This window comes from Oncorhynchus masou, chromosome 19, assembly GCF_036934945.1.
Source record: "Oncorhynchus masou masou isolate Uvic2021 chromosome 19, UVic_Omas_1.1, whole genome shotgun sequence".
In the NCBI taxonomy this organism is placed as follows: Eukaryota; Metazoa; Chordata; class Actinopteri; order Salmoniformes; family Salmonidae; genus Oncorhynchus; species Oncorhynchus masou.
In genome coordinates, this window is record NC_088230.1 from 29,344,628 (window position 1) to 29,366,999 (window position 22,372).

A 22,372-nucleotide genomic window follows, 5' to 3' on the forward strand; every position below is an offset into this window, starting at 1 on the left:
GGTGTTGGCTTTAGGGATGATCAGTGAGATACACCTGCTGGAGCGCATGCTACGGATAGGTGTTGCCATCGTGACCAGTGAACTGAGATAAGGCGGAGCTTTACATAGCATGGACTTTTAGATGACCTGGAGCCAGTGGGTCTGGCGACGAATATGTAGCGAGGGCCAGCCGACTAGAGCATACAAGTCGCAGTGGTGGGTGGTATAAGGTGCTTTAGTGACAAAACGGTTGGAACTGTGATAAACTGCTATCAATTAAACCATGTGGGTTAGGGATATCAATTAAGCCATGTGGGTTAGGGCTATCAATTAAACCATGTGGGTTAGGGCTATCAATTAAACAATGTGGGTTAGGGCTATCAATTAAACCATGTGGGTTAGGGCTATCAATTAAGCCATGTGGGTTAGGGCTATCAATTAAGCCATGTGGGTTAGTGCTATCAATTAAGCCATGTGGGTTAGGGCTATCAATTAAACCATGTGGGTTAGGGCTATCAATTAAGCCATGTGGGTTAGGGCTATCAATTAAGCCTTGTGGGTTAGGGCTATCAATTAAGCCATGTGGGTTAGGGCTATCAATTAAGCCATGTGGGTTAGGGCTATCAATTAAACCATGTGGGTTAGGGCTATCAATTAAACCATGTGGGTTAGGGCTATCAAGAGTAACCACAAAAACACAAACCTTTCACCATCACAGAAAAGGCAGGTAAGGTACAAATGTCTAAGGTATGTGTGTCTACGTTTTCTAAGGTACAAATGTAGCCTAATGTATGTCAACATCAGCGTTACCTAACACTATACTGTAGTGACTACAGCGTTAGACTGGTTGCAGGCTTTTCACCATGTCTGTTTAGATTTGGCAATTCTGTAGATGCACCAGAGAATCAGCTGCTGTCTGCTATCTTCTTCCTCTTCACAGCCTTCCTCTAACAAATCCCTTGCCTGGTCTCTGAGGAGGTGTTCTGAAGACAGCAGCATAATCTTCAGGAAGGTATGCCTGCATTGTCCTCATGTCCAGATCCTACTCTGATTTACTGACAGCTAGCAGGTAGATCCAGCCTGTGAATCCGTTGTATCAGGGGGAAGACGAGCCTGAAAATAAGCGATATGCAAGTGTTGAGCTGAGATAGTAGGGCAGCAGTCTCTCCATGAATCTGACAAAATGGGTTTTGTCATGTGGATTCCATTCAGTGTGTTAGGGTTAGCATAATCTCGGTTAACCCAGAACTAAAGTCTCACGTAATTGGTCAGCTGCTCAAAATAATTATGGGTCCATACATGTTAAGAGATAGTTGAAATGCTAGAAAGAGCAACATAAGGCTCCTGAGTGGCACAGTGGTCTAAGGCACTGCATCTCAGTGCAAGAGGGGTCAACATAATCCCTGGTTCAAATCCAAGCTGTATCATATCTGGCTATGATTGGAGAGTCCCATAGGCCGGTACACAATTGACCCAGCGTCGTCTGGGTTTGGCCGTGGTAGGCCGTCATTGTAAATAAAAATGTGTTCTTAACTGACTTGCCTGGTTAAAACATTTTTTGGGGGGGGGTCGTGATTTGTCCAAATAACCAGTGTCGAACAGTGATGACCCTTCATTCAGGCCATAGCCCCACCAGTAAGCATATATTTTTTTAATGGCCTGTTATGCATGTAATTCCGGCATTAATTTGTGTCACATGTCAGTTTAGCAAACAATGTCAAAGATATATGTCCTTGAGTCAATAGAGTAGCGTACAAACATTGTCTCCTTCTTAGAGGAAGGCAGCTCCAGAATACAGCCGTTTCTGTGGTGGTGGGGGAGGGGGGCAGCGAAAGCACAGAGCGTGGGCGCCCTGTTCAAGTAAGAACAGCACAACAGCGGTAAGTCCAAAAATAAGTTTGTATATTGCTGCATAAGTGATGTAATATGCCAGGGAGTGGGGTAAAAAAGTATTTAGTCAGACACCAATTGTGCAAGTTCTCCCACTTAAAAATATGAGAGAGGCCTGTAATTTTCATCATAGGTACACTTCAACTATGGCAGACAAAATGAAAAAAAAATCCAGAAAATCACATTGTAGGATTGTTAATGAATTTATTTGCAAATTATGGTGGAAAATAAGTATTTGGTCAATAACAAAAGTTTATCTTAATACTTTGTTATATACCCTTTGTTGGCAATGACAGAGGTCAAACGTTTTCTGTAAGTCTTCACAAGGTTTTCACACACTGTTGCTGGAATTTTGGCCCATTCCTCCATGCAGATCTCCTCTAGAGCAGTGATGTTTTGGGGCTGTTGCTGGGCAACATGGACTATCAACTCCCTCCAAAGATTTTCTATGGGGTTGAGATCTGGAGACTGGTTAGGCCCCTCCAGGACCTTGAAATGCTTCTTACGAAGCCACTCCTTTATTGCCCGGGCGGTGTGTTTGGGATCATTGTCATGCTGAAAGACCCAGCCACGTTTCATCTTCAATGCCCTTGCTGATGGAAGGAGGTTTTCACTCGAAATCTCACGATACATGGCCCCATTCATTCTTTCCTTTACACGGATCAGTCGTCCTGGTCCCTTTGCAGAAAAACAGCCCCAAAGCATGATGTTTCCACCCCCATGCTTCACAGTAGGTATGGTGTTCTTTGGATGCAACTCAGCATTCTTTGTCCTCCAAACACGACGAGTTGAGTTTTTACCAAAAAGTTCTATTTTGGTTTCATCTGACCATATGCCATTCTCCCAATCTTCTTCTGGATCATCCAAATGCTCTCTAGCAAACTTCAGACGGGTCTGGACATGTACTGGCTTAAGCAGGGGGACACGTCTGGCACTACAGGATTTGAGTCCCTGGCGGCGTAGTGTGTTACTGATGTTAGGCTTTGTTACTTTGGTCCCAGCTCACTGCAGGTCATTCACTAGGTCCCCCCGTAAGGTTCTGGGATTTTTGCTCACCATTCTTGTGATCATTTTGACCCCACGGGGTGAGGTCTTGCGTGGAGCCCCAGATCGAGGGAGAATATCAGTGGTCTTGTATGTCTTCCATTTCCTAATAATTGCTCCCACAGTTGATTTCTTCAAACCAAGCTGCTTACCTATTGCAGATTCAGTCTTCCCAGCCTGGTGCAGGTCTACAATTTTGTTTCTGGTGTCCTTTGACAGCTCTTTGGTCTTGGCCATAGTGGAGTTTGTAGTGTGACTGTTTGAGGTTGTGGACAGGTGTCTTTTATACTGATAACAAGTTCAAACAGGTGCCATTAATACAGTTAACGAGTGGAGGACAGAGGAGTCTCTTAAAGAATAAGTTACAGGTCTGTGAGTGCCAGAAATCTTGCTTGTTTGTTGGTGATCAAATACCTATTTTCCACCATAATTTGCAATAAATTTATTAAAAATCCTACAATGTGATTTTCTGGATTTTTTATATAATTTTGTCTGTCATAGTTGAAGTGTACCTATGATGAAAATTACAGGCCTCTCTCATATTTTTAAGTGGGAGGACTTGCGCAATTGGTGGCTGATTAAATACTTTTATGCCCAATGTATACTGTAGCTGTTGTGTAGTAAACTGTTAGTAGCCTATGTGTTTCACCCTAAAAATTTGGTCCCTCTCTCCCACAGAACCATTCTGACTTCAGAGATTCCGATTTAAAAATTCAGAGATTCACTTGGTACTGCACATGTAGCCTATAGCCTGTTATAGAGAAATGTCATCATTGAATATTGTAAAAGCTTTCATTGTCTACTTATGCACCTCTGTTAATTAGCCTATGGTTCTGATTTGGTGAACAGGAGAATACTGTAAGAACAGCCCATGTTCTGAATTCTGTCGCTGTCCATTTCAAAAGTGCAGAACATAGAGGCATATAGGCTACGTCCATCTCAGTTTGCTCATGTCTTAATCTACATTACACCTTCCCTCTTATCCGCTCTTCGTTCACTTACACCATGGTTAGTTTATACATCTCCATTGTTATTTTGCTTACATAGGTCTATCTCATTATCTTAGTCATTTTAGGAAATGTTACAATTATGCATTTCATTGTTTTGCTGACTTTGTGTATTACAATTAGCCCATGTGCCTTTCTTCACAAGGAGAAATAATGTATATAATGTTGTTGGGTCTGTAACCGTGAGGAGATACTATATAATGTTGTTGGGTCTGTAACCGTGAGGAGATACTATATAATGTTGTAGGGTCTGATACTATATAATGTTGTAGGGTCTGTAACCGTGAGGAGATACTATATAATGTTGTTGTCTCTGTAACCATGAGGAGATACTATATAATGTTGTTGGGTCTGTAACCGTGAGGAGGAGATACTATATAATGTTGTTGGGTCTGTAACCATGAGGAGGAGATACTATATAATGTTGTTGGGTCTGTAACCGTGAGGAGGAGATGCTATATAATGTTGTTGGGTCTGTAACCGTGAGGAGGAGATACTATATAATGTTGTTTTGTCTGTAACCTTGAGGAGATACTATATAATGTTGTTGGGTCTATAACCGTGAGGAGGAGATACTATATAATGTTGTTGGGTCTGTAACCGTGAGAAGATACTATATAATGTTGTTGGGTCTGTTACCGTGAGGAGAGAATATATAATGTTGTTGGGTCTGTAACCGTGAGGAGATACTATATAATGTTGTTGGGTCTGTAACCGTGAGGAGGAGATAGTATATAATGTTGTTGGGTCTGTAACCGTGAGGAGGAGATACTAAATAATGTTGTTGGGTCTGTAACCTTGAGGAGGAGATACTATATAATGTTGTTGGGTCTGTAACCATGAGGAGGGTATACTATATAATGTTGTTGGGTCTGTAACCATGAGGAGGGGATACTATATAATGTTGTTGGGTCTGTAACCGTGAGGAGATACTATATAATGTTGTTGGGTCAGTAACCGTGAGGAGAGACTATATAATGTTGTTGGGTCTGTAACCGTGAGAAGATACTATATAATGTTGTTGGGTCTGTAACCGTGAGGAGAGACTATATAATGTTGTTGGGTCTGTAACCGTGAGGAGATACTATATAATGTTGTTGGGTCTGTAACCGTGAGGAGGAGATACTATATAATGTTGTTGGGTCTGTAACCGTGAGGAGATACTATATAATGTTGTAGGGTCTGTAACCGTGAGGAGATACTATATAATGTTGTTGGGTCTGTAACCGTGAGGAGAGAATATATAATGTTGTTGGGTCTGTAACCGTCAGGAGATACTATATAATGTTGTTGGGTCTGTAACCGTGAGAAGATACTTTATAATGTTGTTGGGTCTGTTACCGTGAGGAGAGAATATATAATGTTGTTGGGTCTGTAACCGTGAGGAGATACTATATAATGTTGTTGGGTCTGTAACCGTGAGGAGGAGATAGTATATAATGTTGTTGGGTCTGTAACCGTGAGGAGATACTATATAATGTTGTAGGGTCTGTAACCGTGAGGAGATACTATATAATGTTGTTGGGTCTGTAACCGTGAGGAGATACTATATAATGTTGTTGGGTCTGTAACCATGAGGAGGGTATACTATATAATGTTGTTGGGTCTGTAACCATGAGGAGGGGATACTATATAATGTTGTTGGGTCTGTAACCGTGAGGAGATACTATATAATGTTGTTGGGTCTGTAACCGTGAGGAGGAGATAGTATATAATGTTGTTGGGTCTGTAACCGTGAGGAGGAGATACTAAATAATGTTGTTGGGTCTGTAACCTTGAGGAGGAGATACTATATAATGTTGTTGGGTCTGTAACCATGAGGAGGGTATACTATATAATGTTGTTGGGTCTGTAACCATGAGGAGGGGATACTATATAATGTTGTTGGGTCTGTAACCGTGAGGAGATACTATATAATGTTGTTGGGTCAGTAACCGTGAGGAGAGACTATATAATGTTGTTGGGTCTGTAACCGTGAGAAGATACTATATAATGTTGTTGGGTCTGTAACCGTGAGGAGAGACTATATAATGTTGTTGGGTCTGTAACCGTGAGGAGATACTATATAATGTTGTTGGGTCTGTAACCGTGATGAGGAGATACTATATAATGTTGTTGGGTCTGTAACCGTGAGGAGATACTATATAATGTTGTAGGGTCTGTAACCGTGAGGAGATACTATATAATGTTGTTGGGTCTGTAACCGTGAGGAGAGAATATATAATGTTGTTGGGTCTGTAACCGTGAGGAGATACTATATAATGTTGTTGGGTCTGTAACCGTGAGAAGATACTTTATAATGTTGTTGGGTCTGTTACCGTGAGGAGAGAATATATAATGTTGTTGGGTCTGTAACCGTGAGGAGATACTATATAATGTTGTTGGGTCTGTAACCGTGAGGAGGAGATAGTATATAATGTTGTTGGGTCTGTAACCGTGAGGAGATACTATATAATGTTGTAGGGTCTGTAACCGTGAGGAGATACTATATAATGTTGTTGGGTCTGTAACCGTGAGGAGATACTATATAATGTTGTTGGGTCTGTAACCGTGAGGAGATACTATATAATGTTGTTGGGTCTGTAACCGTGAGGAGGAGATACTATATGATGTTGTTGGGTCTGTAACCCTGAGGAGATACTATATAATGTTGTAGGGTCTGTAACCATGACGAGGAGATACTATATAATGTTGTTGTCTCTGTAACCATGAGGAGGAGATACTATATAATGTTGTTGTCTCTGTAACCGTGATGAGGAGATACTATATAATGTTGTTGTCTCTGTAACCATGAGGAGATACTATATAATGTTGTTGGGTCTGTAACCGTGAGGAGATACTATATAATGTTGTTGGGTCTGTAACCGTGAGGAAAAGATACTATATAATGTTGTTGTCTCTGTAACCATGAGGAGATACTATATAATGTTGTTGGGTCTGTAACCATGAGGAGGAGATACTATATAATGTTGTTTGGTCTGTAAACGTGAGGAGATACTATATAATGTTGTTGTCTCTGTAACCATGAGGAGATACTATATAATGTTGTTGGGTCTTTAACCGTGAGGAGATACTATATAATGTTGTAGGGTCTGTAACCGTGAGGAGATACTATATAATGTTGTTGGGTCTGTAACCGTGAGGAGATACTATATAATGTTGTTGTCTCTGTAACCATGAGGAGGAGATACTATATAATGTTGTTGTCTCTGTAACCGTGAGGAGGAGATACTATATAATGTTGTAGGGTCTGTAACCGTGAGGAGGAGATACTATATAATGTTGTTGTCTCTGTAACCATGAGGAGGAGATACTATATAATGTTGTTGTCTCTGTAACCATGAGGAGATACTATATAATGTTGTTGGGTCTTTAACCGTGAGGAGATACTATATAATGTTGTAGGGTCTGTAACCGTGAGGAGATACTATATAATGTTGTTGGGTCTGTAACCGTGAGGAGATACTATATAATGTTGTTGTCTCTGTAACCATGAGGAGGAGATACTATATAATGTTGTTGTCTCTGTAACCGTGAGGAGGAGATACTATATAATGTTGTAGGGTCTGTAACCGTGAGGAGGAGATACTATATAATGTTGTTGTCTCTGTAACCATGAGGAGGAGATACTATATAATGTTGTTGTCTCTGTAACCATGAGGAGATACTATATAATGTTGTTGGGTCTTTAACCGTGAGGAGATACTATATAATGATGTAGGGTCTGTAACCGTGAGGAGATACTATATAATGTTGTTGGGTCTGTAACCGTGAGGAGATACTATATAATGTTGTTGTCTCTGTAACCATGAGGAGGAGATACTATATAATGTTGTTGTCTCTGTAACCGTGAGGAGGAGATACTATATAATGTTGTAGGGTCTGTAACCGTGAGGAGGAGATACTATATAATGTTGTTGTCTCTGTAACCATGAGGAGGAGATACTATATAATGTTGTTGTCTCTGTAATCATGAGGAGGAGATACTATATAATGTTGTTGGGTCTGTAACAGTGAGGAGGAGATACTATATAATGTTGTTGTCTCTGTAACCGTGAGGAGGAGATACTATATAATGTTGTGGGGTCTGTAACCGTGAGGAGGAGATACTATATAATGTTGTTGTCTCTGTAACCGTGAGGAAGAGATACTATATAATGTTGTTGGGTCTGTAACCATGAGGAGGAGATACTATATAATGTTGTTGGGTCTATAACCGTGAGAAGATACTATATAATGGTGGTGGGTCTGTAACCGTGAGTAGGAGATACTATATAATGTTGTTGTCTCTGTAACCATGAGGAGGAGATACTATATAATGTTGTTGTTTCTGTAACCATGAGGATGAGAAACTATATAATGTTGTTGGGTCTGTAACCGCGAGGAGATACTATATAATGTTGTTGTCTCTGTAACCATGAGGAGATACTATATAATGTTGTTGGGTCTTTAACCGTGAGGAGATACTATATAATGTTGTAGGGTCTGTAACCGTGAGGAGATACTATATAATGTTGTTGGGTCTGTAACCGTGAGGAGATACTATATAATGTTGTTGGGTCTGTAACCGTGAGGAGATACTATATAATGTTGTTGGGTCTGTAACCGTGAGGAGGAGATACTATATAATGTTGTTGGGTCTGTAACCATGAGGAGGAGATACTATATAATGTTGTTGGGTCTGTAACCATGAGGAGGAGATACTATATCATGTTGTTGTGTCTGTAACCGTGAGGAGGAGATACTATATAATGTTGTTGGGTATGTAACCGTGAGGAGATACTATATAATGTTGTTTTGTCTGTAACCGTGAGGAGATACTATATAATGTTGTTGGGTCTATAACCGTGAGGAGGAGATACTATATAATTTTGTTGGGTCTGTAACCATGACGAGAGACTATATAGTGTTGTAGGGTCTGTAACCGTGAGGAGATACTATATAATGTTGTTGGGTTTGTAACCGTGAGGAGATACTATATAATGTTGTTGGGTCTGTAACCGTGAGGAGATACTATATAATGTTGTAGGGTCTGTAACCATGACGAGAAGATACTATATAATGTTGTTGTCTCTGTAACCATGAGGAGGAGATACTATATACTGTTGTTGTCTCTGGAACCGTGAGGAGGAGATACTATATAATGTTGTTGTCTCTGTAACCATGAGGAGACACTATATAATGTTGTTGGGTCTGTAACCATGAGGAGGAGATGCTATATAATGTTGTTTGGTCTGTAACCGTGAGGAGATACTATATAATGTTGTTGTCTCTGTAACCATGAGGAGATACTATATAATGTTGTTGGGTCTGTAACCGTGAGGAGATACTATATAATGTTGTTGGGTCTGTAACTGTGAGGAAGAGATACTATATAATGTTGTTGGGTCTTTAACAGTGAGGAGATACTATATAATGTTGTAGGGTCTGTAACCGTGAGTAGATACTATATAATGTTGTTGTCTCTGTAACCATGAGGAGGAGATACTATATAATCTTGTTGGGTCTGTAACGGTGAGGAGGAGATACTATATAATGTTGTTGTCTCTGTAACCGTGAGGAGGAGATACTATATAATGTTGTTGTCTCTGTAACCATGAGGAGATACTATATAATGTTGTGGGGTCTGTAACCGTGAGGAGGAGATACTATATAATGTTGTTGTCTCTGTAACCGTGAGGAAGAGATACTATATAATGTTGTTGGGTCTGTAACCATGAGGAGATACTATATAATGTTGTTGGGTCTGTAACCGTGAGGAAGAGATACTATATAATGTTGTTGGGTCTATAACCGTGAGGAGATACTATATAATGTTGCAGGGTCTGTAACCGTGAGGAGATACTATATAATGTTGTTGGGTCTGTAACCGTGAGGAGATACTATATAATGTTGTAGGGTCTGTAACCGTGAGGAGGAGATACTATATAATGTTGTTGTCTCTGTAACCATGAGGAGGAGATACTATATAATGTTGTTGGGTCTGTAACCGTGAGGAGATACTATATAATGTTGTTGGGTCTGTAACCGTGAGGAGATACTATATAATGTTGTTGGGTCTGTAATTGTGAGGAGATACTATATAATGTTGTTGGGTCTTTAACCGTGAGGAGATACTATATAATGTTGTTGGGTCTGTAACTGTGAGGAAGAGATACTATATAATGTTGTTGGGTCTTTAACCGTGAGGAGATACTATATAATGTTGTAGGGTCTGTAACCGTGAGGAGATACTATATAATGTTGTTGGGTCTGTAACCGTGAGGAGATACTATATAATGTTGTTGGGTCTGTAACGGTGAGGAGATCCTATATAATGTTGTTGTCTCTGTAACCATGAGGAGGAGATACTATATAATCTTGTTGGGTCTGTAACTGTGAGGAGGAGATACTATATGATGTTGTTGGGTCTGTAACCGTGAGGAGATACTATATAATGTTGTAGGGTCTGTAACCGTGAGGAGGAGATACTATGTAATGTTGTTGTCTCTGTAACCGTGAGGAGGAGATACTATATAATGTTGTTGTCTCTGTAACCGTGAGGAGGAGATACTATATAATGTTGTTGTCTCTGTAACCATGAGGAAGAGATACTATATAATGTTGTTGGGTCTGTAACCATGAGGAGATACTATATAATGTTGTGGGGTCTGTAACCGTGAGGAGGAGATACTATATAATGTTGTTGTCTCTGTAACCGTGAGGAAGAGATACTATATAATGTTGTTGGGTCTGTAACCATGAGGAGATACTATATAATGTTGTTGGGTCTATAACCGTGAGGAGATACTATATAATGTTGTAGGGTCTGTAACCGTGAGGAGATACTATATAATGTTGTGGGGTCTGTAACCGTGAGGAGATACTATATAATGTTGTAGGGTCTGTAACCGTGAGGAGGAGATACTCTATAATGTTGTTGTCTCTGTAACCATGAGGAGGAGATACTATATAATGTTGTTGGGTCTGTAACCGTGAGGAGGAGATACTATATAATGTTGTTGTCTCTGTAACCGTGAGGAAGAGATACTATATAATGTTGTTGTCTCTGTAACCATGAGGAGGAGATACTATATAATGTTGTTGGGTCTGTAACCGTGAGGAGATACTATATAATGTTGTTGGGTCGGTAACCGTGAGGAGATACTATATTGTCATGTCTTATTATGTCTGTTCCTGTCCTTTCTCTTCACTCTGTCTCTCTCTGCTGGTCTTATTAGGTTACCTTCTCTTTCTCTCCTTCTCCAGCTGTCCCACATCTCCCCTAACTAGCTCATTCACCCTTTCCCCACCTGTTCCCTCTTTTCCCTCTGATTAGGTCTCTATTTCTCTCTCTGTTCCTGCTACTTTCGGTGTCAGATTCTTGTTTGTGTTTTTCATGCCAGAAGCAAGCTATCGTCTCGTTTGCTTCCACCTTGTCCTATCCTGTCGGAGTCTGCCTGGCAGGTGCATCCTGCACTCTACTAACGTTCTTTTGTTCCATTGACAACGTCGGAAGAGGATCTATGCCATTCCTGTTTTTTCATTAAAGGAACTCTGTTTTCTGTTAAAACCGCTTTTGGGTCTTCACTCAAGTACATAACACTATATAATGTTGTTGGGTCGGTAACCGTGAGGAGATACTATATAATGTTGTTGGGTCTGTAATTGTGAGTAGATACTATATAATGTTGTTGGGTCTTTAACCGTGAGGAGATACTATATAATGTTGTTGGGTCTGTAACCATGAGGAGGAGAAACTATATAATGTTGTTGGGTCTGTAACCATGAGGAGATACTATATAATGTTGTAGGGTCTGTAACCGTGAGGAGATTCTATATAATGTTGTTGGGTCTGTACCCGTGAGGAGATACTATATAATGTTGTAGGGTATGTAACCGTGAGGAGGAGATACTATATAATGTTTTGGGTCTGTAACCGTGACGAGGAGATACTATATAATGTTGTTGGGTATGTAACCATGAGGAGGAGATACTATATAATGTTGTTGGGTCTGTTACCGTGAGGAGGAGATACTATATAATGTTGTTGGGTCTGTAACCGTGAGGAGGAGATACTATATAATGTTGTTGGGTCTGTAACCGTGAGGAGGAGATACTATATAGTGTTGTTGGGTCTGTAACCGTGAGGAGATACTATATAATGTAGTTGGGTCTGTAACCGTGAGGAGGAGATACTATATAATGTTGTTGGTCTGTAACCGTGAGGAGATACTATATAATGTTGTTGTGTCTGTAACCGTGAGGAGGAGATACTATATAATGTTGTTGGTCTGTAACCGTGAGGAGATACTATATAATGTTGTTGGGTCTGTAACCGTGAAGAGGAGATACTATATAATGTTGTTGGGTCTGGAACCATGTTTTCCAGAGACAATCTCTTCCCATGTGTTTATCAAAAAGATTCAGTAATAGTAATTTCTGTCATATTGTGAGGATTGTTTTGTTTGTGCAATGCGCTGTCTGTGCCTCAGTATATTGTCTATAAAAGGGGATCCTTGTGAAAAAAGCGGATCCTTCCTTTTTAGACCCCATAATAAAACACTTCAAATGGTAAGCTAACACCTCTCTCCCATCTTGCTGAATTTATCTGAACTAACATCTATCTGAATTTCTGTCGCTGGCCATTTCAGAAGAGCTGAATGTATAGGCCTTGCTGTTCGCAGCTCGTTTGCTTGCTCTTGTTATATAAGTGTTAATAATAAGAACAATCACTATGAATTTACTGAACATAAATGTAAAAATGTTTGTGTATTGTTCAAAAGACGAATCTCATGTCGGCATTCATTATTATTGAAGGACAATGTGGTTCTTATCGAGTTACACAAATCCACAAGGAGCCATTTGAAACCATATGTATGTAAGCAACTCAGCCATTTCAGCTTTATGTTTAAGCAGTAAAGGCTGAATGAGCTGTTTCGCTGCCAGACAAGGCTCTGCTGATATCCAGGTGTAGCGGTGGGAAGGATTCCCTCCATGGTGCTGAAAAGAAAGCTCTGCTGTTGGGACAGCTTTATATAGGTCCTAACAGTTTGTGGTCACCGATTGTCACCGGTCTAGTGCAATAAATGTATTGTTTAGTGTTGTGTTGTGTATTGGCTTCGCTAGCATGTATCTAAAAAAAATTGGTTAAGTTTGCCCTTCTACTGGTGACGAAAAATCCAAACACCAGAACTACTGCTGCTGTTGTCATACACATACTATTCAGTCATTGACAGATTCTCTCGGTTTGCACGCTGAATCTTTCCACAAGAGATTAGGGTTAGTATTGATGTAGTAAAGTATGCTTTATTTACTTTCATTTTATCAGGTGAGCCCAACCAGGGTCTCAATCTCAATGGCGCCCTGAGGACATCAAATAAAATAAAAGATACAATAACAACTACATTACATTAGAACTTCACAAACATCACAGGCATCATAATTAAAGTCAATCAAAACAATTGCACACCTCTGTGAACTCATTTATCATCAGGGTTTTAATCTGCCCTAGTGGCACCAGGGAATCCAAATGTAATGAATTTTGTAAGTGATTCCAAAAATGTGGAGCGTTTCATTCTGAACAGAACCACTTTTTATTCCGTTTCGTTCAGCTGTTCTGACCAGCTAAATAAAGTTCTGAACCGGTTCGAACCCCCAAAAAGTACTGTTTTATAATTGTTCCTTTCTGTTCCTTTTTAACCTGTGAAATTAAGTTTTTAAAATGTTAAGTATACTCACGTAAACTCGCACATCGCCTTGGTCCGTACAATTGCCCTTATTTTAGCGCCCCAAAAACGTAATACTTCCAGATCAACTGTAATATCAATACCATTGTAAAGCACAATTTCTCCCCTTCCCAACAAAATCAATTACATGACCTAAACGCTGCCCGTTTTTGCATATTTCAAGCAGGCAATGAGCCCCGTCGGGTCTTGTTAAAAATGGCGGGTGGGGAAGCAAAAACTAATGCGTGACAGTGAGAAGGAGAGATGTTGTGTGGGAAAATTGCTTTTTTTCACTCGATCTGTCCAACTTATCACCTTATCTTCTCTAAAATGTAAATAAAACACTATAAAGAGTTTATGTAATGTGTCATTACATACCTATTTGAAGGTTTGTGTCGAATTTGAATCAGGTTTTTAGGGCGGTGCTAAAGTGATCTTAGAAGTAAACAGCGGCTTTGAGAATGATGATAGCATGCAATGATGAACAAAATGACTAGGTATCCCCCCTTACCCCGTCACTGTCCAGTTCTTGTTTTTAAAGGATGAGAGAAGTGCTACACCTGGTGGAGAGAGATTGTAAGACAGAAATAGTAGCTTTATGCGTGCTGTACATTACGACATGATACGTCAAGATGTAATGGAGAGTCAGTTTTTTCAACTTTTCTCCAATACTATAGAGCCATTACCATGTCGATCAACGCTTGAATAGAAACCTAGTTCACACCCTCGATTTTGACGTCAACACAGTCGCTACAATCCCATTAGTTTTCTTTGTAGCCTCATTTGAATGTTGAGGTTGCGCACATTTGTACGGAATGGGGTGAGTTTACATTAGGCCATTAAATTACTTCACCAATCAGTGCAGATAGTGCAGGCAAGCTAGTTGTTTCCATGCGTGATGGATAGACAAGTGTAGCCTATGTCGCAAGATGCGACAGACATTTTGCCGGTGGGGAGAGAGTAAGAGAGGGTTGTGGATGATGCTTGAACCGCTGGGCATCTTGTTATGACATACGTTATCTGAATTAGGTCCACAGAATTGTACCTAGGAGGAGCAGCTTCTATGGAGGAACTTTGAATGTCCTTTTGAACTAGCTAGCTAACAGGCTTGTGTGTGCATAGCGGCACGAGAATCTAAAGCACGTCTTACTGTACCTATTTGTAGTTAATAAATCCAACGTGAAAACGTGATAACTATCCTATAGTATCCTTAACTAGCATTGAAAAAGTTAACCCATTCCTTTCTAGCTAATGAAAAATATATCCCCATCTTCTGAATCACACTTGTAACGTCAGTACAGTAGCCTATGCTTTGGATGTGGGAGGGCAGGTAGCCTACACAGTCACACACACGGGCAAAGCAGTTTGCAGGCAGACACTGGAATAGGTTTCTGAGTGACTGAGTGAGGGCTTTGCATAGGCGCTTTGTTGCATTTTTTTTGTGGAGCTATAAAACATGTCTGGAACGTAAAATAATGTTATTAACGGTTCCCATGCTTTTAAAAATAACGGTTCTATTCCGGAACAGTATGGATCATTTTCGTTCCCGGTTCCATCTTTGTTCCTTGAAAAATGTTGTTATTTTCCGGTTCTCGGTTCTGCTCCCTGAACCAGTTCCAGCCACTGGTTCCAGCCACTAAAAGCGAATTTACCTAGTTCTGTGTGGATCACATAACTAAAATGAGAACTAACAGAACTCATTCTATTTCTATGGTATGGACCTGTGTGATGTAGTGCAGTAACCAGATACAATAGCTTGAATTGTACTCCACTACATACAGTATCTGGTTTGAAGTTGTTAAATATAAAGTAGCATCCTTTCCTGGTTGATACTAACTAGACTAGGGCCTGCATCCCAAATGGCACCTTATTCTCTATATAGTGCACTACTTTTGACCAGGACCCATAGAACTCAAATGTAGTGCACTATGTAGGGAATAGGGTGCCATTTAGGAAGTGGGAGTTTGAGGTCATCTACATGCAGCCCGTGCGCTTGAACAATTAACCCTTAGTCAGTTCGATCAGGCAAATTGTTCAAATGAATACACATTTGATTACGTGTCATCCTCTTGAAATGGCTGCAATTTGCCACACATTAGATCGCATGGTCCCTGATAAAACAGAGGAATTAAACACTGAGCATTACAGTGTTCTATTCTAGACATATTGGAAGCCAGGAAAACAACCTGGGGAATACATTAATTATCCTACAGAAACCACACACACACACACACACACACACACACACACACACACACACACACACACACACACACACACACACACACACACACACACACACACACACACACACACACACACACACACACACACACTCTGAAGCCCTAGTAAAGAATGGGTCTATACAATGTACCAGAACACAAGCTGTTACTCTGATTAGCTCTGTTAGAAGGTCATAAAATGTTCATGAGGTCATATGGCATTATATTATACAGACATGCTATAAGAGCCAAAATTATATTTTGTGATGAGCTGAAATTAAACTAGAGTGTTCTCTACCACTAATTTCCGTGTCACCTCTTCAGAAACGCACACAGCCATGCACATTTACACACACACATATTTACAGGCACAAACACACACACAATGTGCAATAGTTTATAGGTATGGATCCGGCAGTGAAACAATAGCAAGATGAATAACATTACACACTTGCTTGTCTAGTGTTAAAATAGAAATACAGTACTACTGACTAAACCTCACATCTTCAGCAGGTGACATTTTCACACTAGGTCCACAAACACACACACACACACAGGATTGTATTTTTCATTTGTATCACTGGCTACATATACAGCCTGGGGGTTGAAACATCAACACCTTTATTTTCTGCATCATTAGTCCTCATGGTTTTTAATATCTATAGATGTGTGCAGAGTGTTTTTTCCCCCATCAGTTAAATATCATCAGCTTATTAGATGATGTCAGTTTTAATCAGCCGGCTGATGCATCTTCTCTATTGTATGGTCACATCAACAGCCTGTGATAGGTGCAGTGATGTGTTGTTTTACAGGGTCAGCCCCTGGAGCAAATTAGGGTCAAGTGCCTTGCTCAAGGGCACATCAGCAGATGTGTCACCTTCACGGCTCAGGTATACAAACTCGCAACCTTTCAGTTACTGGCACAATGCTCCAACTGATAGGCTACCTGCCACCCATCACAGGACAAAGTACTGTATAAAGAAAGGCCTTGCTATGTCTCTACACACAAACAGGTTTACATACACAAACACGCATTTGCACATACACACCCGCACATACACGAGAGAGAGAGAGAAAGAGAGAGAGAAAGAGAGAGAGAGAGAAAGAGAGAGAGAGAGAGAGAGAGAGAGAGAGAGAGAGAGAGAGAGAGGGAGAGAGAGAGAGAGAGAGAAAAGCATGCCTCTGGGCAAAGTAATTACCTGTATGCTGTAATCGCAGGCACTCAGGTTAATTTATGTCTCTTGACTCAGACAACCACAACAACAACATCCACAACAACAACAACCCCAACCACCACAAGCACAACAACAGTAATGGATATGTACAGTAGTATCTTAATGAAGTGAGCTGCTGAGATGGACATGTTTATTGGGTATTATACTGAAGTAAAGCTGGACTACTGACGTCTTGTGTCTTCTGCTCTCGCCGCCACCTTGGGGGCTTTCTTTACATTCTAGAGGACGAAAAAAAGAGAAACACAAGGGATGCATTAAGAGACAGTTGGCTTAAGAACATCATGTTTAAAACACGACACTCCACCTGCATGCTATATAGAGGGGCTGGGTTCATATACTGGAGTGTGGTTTGAAGATGAGGGTGGTGTGTGGGTATATGTGTGTGTGTGTGCATGCGTTTGAGGTATATAATGTCAGATTACATTCGAGTGCGAAAGGGCGGTCTGAGATGCACTCTGTGATAAATTATAGATGAACTTAATCTCAGCATGTCTCGTGGCCCTCTTGACGTTTCACCAGGAGGAAAATACATCAGCTAGCTCCGGTTCGTAGACAAGCCTGACAAGTTGTGCATTTAGTTAATATTTCTGTCATAATTTATGTAACTCAAATCTGGTTTGTGAGTTGCATCAAACTAGCAGTGGGATGTGATTATAAGGAGAGGAAGTGAGGGTCAACAGCAGGAGCTGGTTAGCACACTCCACAGTCCAGCCCCAAACGGGACCCTATCCCCTGTATAGTGCACTACTTTGACCAGGGTCCGTAGGGCTCTGGTCAAAAGTAGTGCACTACATAGAAATATGGTGCCATTTGAGATGATGTTTCAACACACACAACAGGGACCTATCCCTTCTCTCAGAACCAATGACAACTACCCAAATAAGCAGATTTTCCTTTAAACCTTTGCCAAAATGTTGTTTTGGTGTAACTGATTAAATCTTTCCCCAGTGACATTTTATGCTTTGGAATGATTCTCAAGAAGATGCAGATCAAGCAGGGGTTGTTGGTAACTCAACATTCTTAGATGCAGATAAAAAACAATACAGGATATGTCTTAGTAGTTCAACTGATGCCACAACCAACCCTCAGTAGAGAGAGAGAGAGAGAGAGAGAGAGAGAGAGACATCTCACTTGATTTACACACACAGGGAAATTCCAATGAGTGTGAAGGGCATGATCGTCATCATCGTCTTGCATATGCATGTGATATACTGTACATCAGAGAGCAAGAGCAGAGCCACAGAACCAAGTGACATACATAGAGCAATGCTAACACCACAGCAATGCTAACACCACAGAAATGCTAATACCTGTAAGCATAAAGTGTGTGTGTGTGTGTGTGTGTGTGTGTGTGTGTGTGTGTGTGTGTGTGTGTGTGTGTGTGTGTGTGTGTGTGTGTGTGTGTGTGTGTGTGTGTGTGTGTGTGTGTGTGTGTGTGTGTGTGTGTGTGTGTGTGTGTGTGTGTGTGTGTGTGTGTGTGTGTGTGTGTGTGTGTGTGAGAGAGAGAGACGGAGAGAGAGAGAGCATGTGTGCAGATTACGACATGCCATGATGACTGAACACACATTTTTGCCTTAAATCAACACTCTGCTTTACGACTGGTAGCAGCAGGCTGCCTGGGTCACTGTACATCACTGGCTCATTGCTCACAATGCAGGCAATAACTTGTTGTATTCGTATTTATTAGGGATCCCCGTTAACTCCTGCCACTCTTTTGAAGGAGAGGGGGCCTTTAAAACTAGCTAGCTAAATACAGTACCGCGGACCAGCCGAGAGGAACCAGCGGAGGTAAAGTGTCATTGGGTGTACGGTATAAAAGATGATATGATCTGCTGTGTTTTTGTGTCCACTGAGAAAGAGACTAGCTACCCGTACATTGAGAATGTTGTGAATGAGAGGGTGGTGTGTGTCTGGCCACTGTTGTTGTGATCAGAATATTACAGTAAAGGTAGAGTAGGACATATTTTTCATCAAGTTGCCTGTGTGTGGTTTGTGTGTGTGACAAGTGTCACACCCTGATGTTCCACCTGTCTTGTGCTTGTCTCCACCCCCCACCAGGTGTCTCCCATTTGTTCCCATTATCCCCTGTGTATTTATACCGGTGGTATAAATGTTTGTCTGTCGCCAGTTCGTCTCGTCAAGCCGACCAGCGTATTTTTCCGTACTCCTATTTTTCTAGTCCCTGTTTTCCAGTCCTCTCGATTCCGACCTTTTCTGCCTGCCCTGACCCCGAGCCCACCTGCCATACCATTCTGCCTGCCCTGACCCCGAGCCCACCTGCCATACCATTCTGCCTGCCCTGACCTCAAGCCTGCCTGCCGTCCTGTACCCATCTGACTCTGACCTGGTTTACAAACTTCTGCCTGTCCTCGACCTGCCTCTTGCCTGCCCCTTTTCTATTAATAAATATCAAAGACTCTAACCATCTGCCTCCTGCGTCTGCATTTGTGTCTCGTCCTGTGTTGTTATAGACATAGGTCCTTGATCACTGATTACTTCACTAATGTGGCTATTAATTGCTTTACAAGACATACAGTGACAGGGCCATTATCATCTTGCTCAATGCTCTTATTGAGAAATCTCCCCATAGAAGTAGAGCATCACAACATTACTCTGTAGGATCACACATCGGAATGCTCCACGGTTACATCCCAAAAGGCACCCTGTTCTCACCCTATGGGCCCTGGTAAAAAAGGCACCCTGTTCTCACCCTATGGGCCCTGGTAAAAAAAGGCACCCTGTTCTCACCCTATGGGCCCTGGTAAAAAAAGGCACCCTGTTCTCACCCTATGGGCCCTGGTAAAAAAGGCACCCTGTTCTCACCCAATGGGACATGGTAAAAAAGGCACCCTGTTCTCACCATATGGGCCCTGGTAAAAAAGGCACCCTGTTCTCACCCTATGGGCCCTGGTAAAAAAAGGCACCCTGTTCTCACCCTATGGGCCCTGGTAAAAAAGGCACCCTGTTCTCACCCAATGGGACATGGTAAAAAAGGCACCCTGTTCTCACCCAATGGGACATGGTAAAAAAGGCACCCTGTTCTCACCCTAAGGGCCCTGGTAAAAAAGGCACCCTGTTCTCACCCTAAGGGCCCTGGTAAAAAAGGCACCCTGTTCTCACCCTATGGGCCATGGTAAAAAAGGCACCCTGTTCTCACCCTAAGGGCCCTGGTAAAAAAGGCACCCTGTTCTCACCCTATGGGCCATGGTAAAAATAAAGGCACCCTGTTTTCACCCTATGGGCCCTGGTAAAAAAAGGCACCCTGTTCTCACCCTATGGGACATGGTAAAAAAGGCACCTTGTTCTCACCTTATGGGACATGGTAAAAAAGGCACCCTGTTCTCACCCTTATGGGACATGGTAAAAAAGGCACCCTGTTCTCACCCTATGTGACATGGTAAAAAAGGCACCCTGTTCTCACCCTATGGGCCCTGGTAAAGAATGCACCCTGTTCTCACCCAATGGGCCCTGGTAAAAAAAGGCACCCTGTTCTCACCCTTTGGGCCCTGGTAAAAAAAGGCACTCTGTTCTCATCCTATGGGCCCTGGTAAAAAAAGTCACCCTGTTCTCACCCTATGGGCCCTGGTAAAAAAGGCACCCTGTTCTCACCCTATGGGCCCTGGTAAAAAAGGCACCCTGTTCTCACCCAATGGGACATGGTAGAAAAGGCACCCTGTTCTCACCCTAAGGGCCCTGGTAAAAAAGGCACCCTGTTCTCACCCTATGGGCCATGGTAAAAATAAAGGCACCCTGTTCTCACCCTAAGGGCCCTGGTAAAAAAAAGGCACCCTGTTCTCACCCTATGGGACATGGTAAAAAAGGCACCTTGTTCTCACCCTATGGGACATGGTAAAAAAGGCACCCTGTTCTCACCCTATGGGCCATGGTAAAAAAGGCACCCTGTTCTCACCCTATGGGCCCTGGTAAAAAAGGCACCCTGTTCTCACCCTATGGGCCCTGGTAAAAAAGGCACCCTGTTCTCACCTTATGGGCCCTGGTAAATAGGCACCCTGTTCTCACCCTATGGGCCGAGGTAAAAAGTAGTGCACTATGCAGGCTATGAGAGTAAGACGCACTACATTGTTATTTCTCATTGCAACATCAGCAACATCAGCCAATCAGTAGAAGCAAAGGCTTTATACAGACAGACAGACAGACAGACAGACAGACAGACAGACAGACAGACAGACAGACAGACAGACAGACAGACAGACAGACAGACAGACAGAGACTACAGATTACAGGCAGACTACATGCAGACCAAATACAGGCTACAGTGTTGAGGTGGGTGAATAATGAGTGCTGTAGTAGACTACAGTGTTGATGTGTATTTGCATTTATTATGGATACCCATTAGTTCCTGCCAAGGCAGCAGCTACTCTTCCTGGGGTCCAGCAACAACGAAGGCAGTAATATACATTATAATATACTTTTTAAATATTAAAAATACATTTTACAGCAGATTTCACAATAAATTAAGTGTGTGCCCTCATGCCACTACAACACACAATCCAAGTGTACATGTGTGCATAGTGTGTATGTTATATGTGTTTGTATGTGTGTGTCTGTACCTGTGTGTGTGACGCTTCATAGTCCTCGCTGTTCCATAACATGTATTTTTATCTGTTTTAAAAAAAATCAGATTTGACTACTTGCTTGAGTTACTTGTGGAACAGAGTTTCATGTAGCCATGGCTCTATGTAGTACTGTGCGCCTCCCAAATTCAGTTCTGGACTTGGGGACTGTGAAGACACCTCTGGTGGCATGTTTTGTGGGGTATGCATTGGTGTCCGAGCTGTGTGCTAGTAGTTTAAATAGACACCTCGGTGCGTTCAGCATGTAAATAATTCTTACAAAAACAAGTAGTGATGAAGTCAATCTCTCCTCTACTTTGAGCGATGAGAGATTGACATGCACATTATTAATGTTAGCTCTACATGTACATTTAAGGGCCAGCCGTGCTGTTCTGGGCCAGTTTTAATTTTTTCCAAGTTCTTTGTGACACCTGACCACATGACTGGGCAGTAGTCCAGGTGCAACAAAACTAGGACCTGTAGGACCTACCTTGTTGATATTGTTGTTAAGAAGGCAGACCTCTACCCATCTTAGCTACTGTTGCATCAATATGTTTTGACCATAACAGTTTACTATCCAGGGTTACTCCATGCAGTTTAGTCTCCTCAACTTGCTTGTTTAGGGTTTAGGGTTTAGTGAATGATTTGTCCCAAATACAATGCTTTTATTTATTGTTTATATTTAGAACTAACTTATTTCTTGCCACCCATTCT

At 41.6% G+C, this 22,372-nt stretch overlaps 1 protein-coding gene across 1 annotated transcript in view; it reads right to left on the reverse strand.

The window, feature by feature from the left end:
• Positions 1–17,245: 17,245 nt before the first annotated feature.
• LOC135505646 (doublecortin domain-containing protein 2-like) overlaps positions 17,246–22,372 on the reverse strand; it is a 53,787-nt gene continuing 48,660 nt past the window's right edge. The window contains exon 10 of the mRNA XM_064924695.1: positions 17,246–17,302. Coding sequence (XP_064780767.1) covers positions 17,246–17,302 — 57 coding nt within the window. The remainder of the gene's footprint in view (positions 17,303–22,372) is intronic.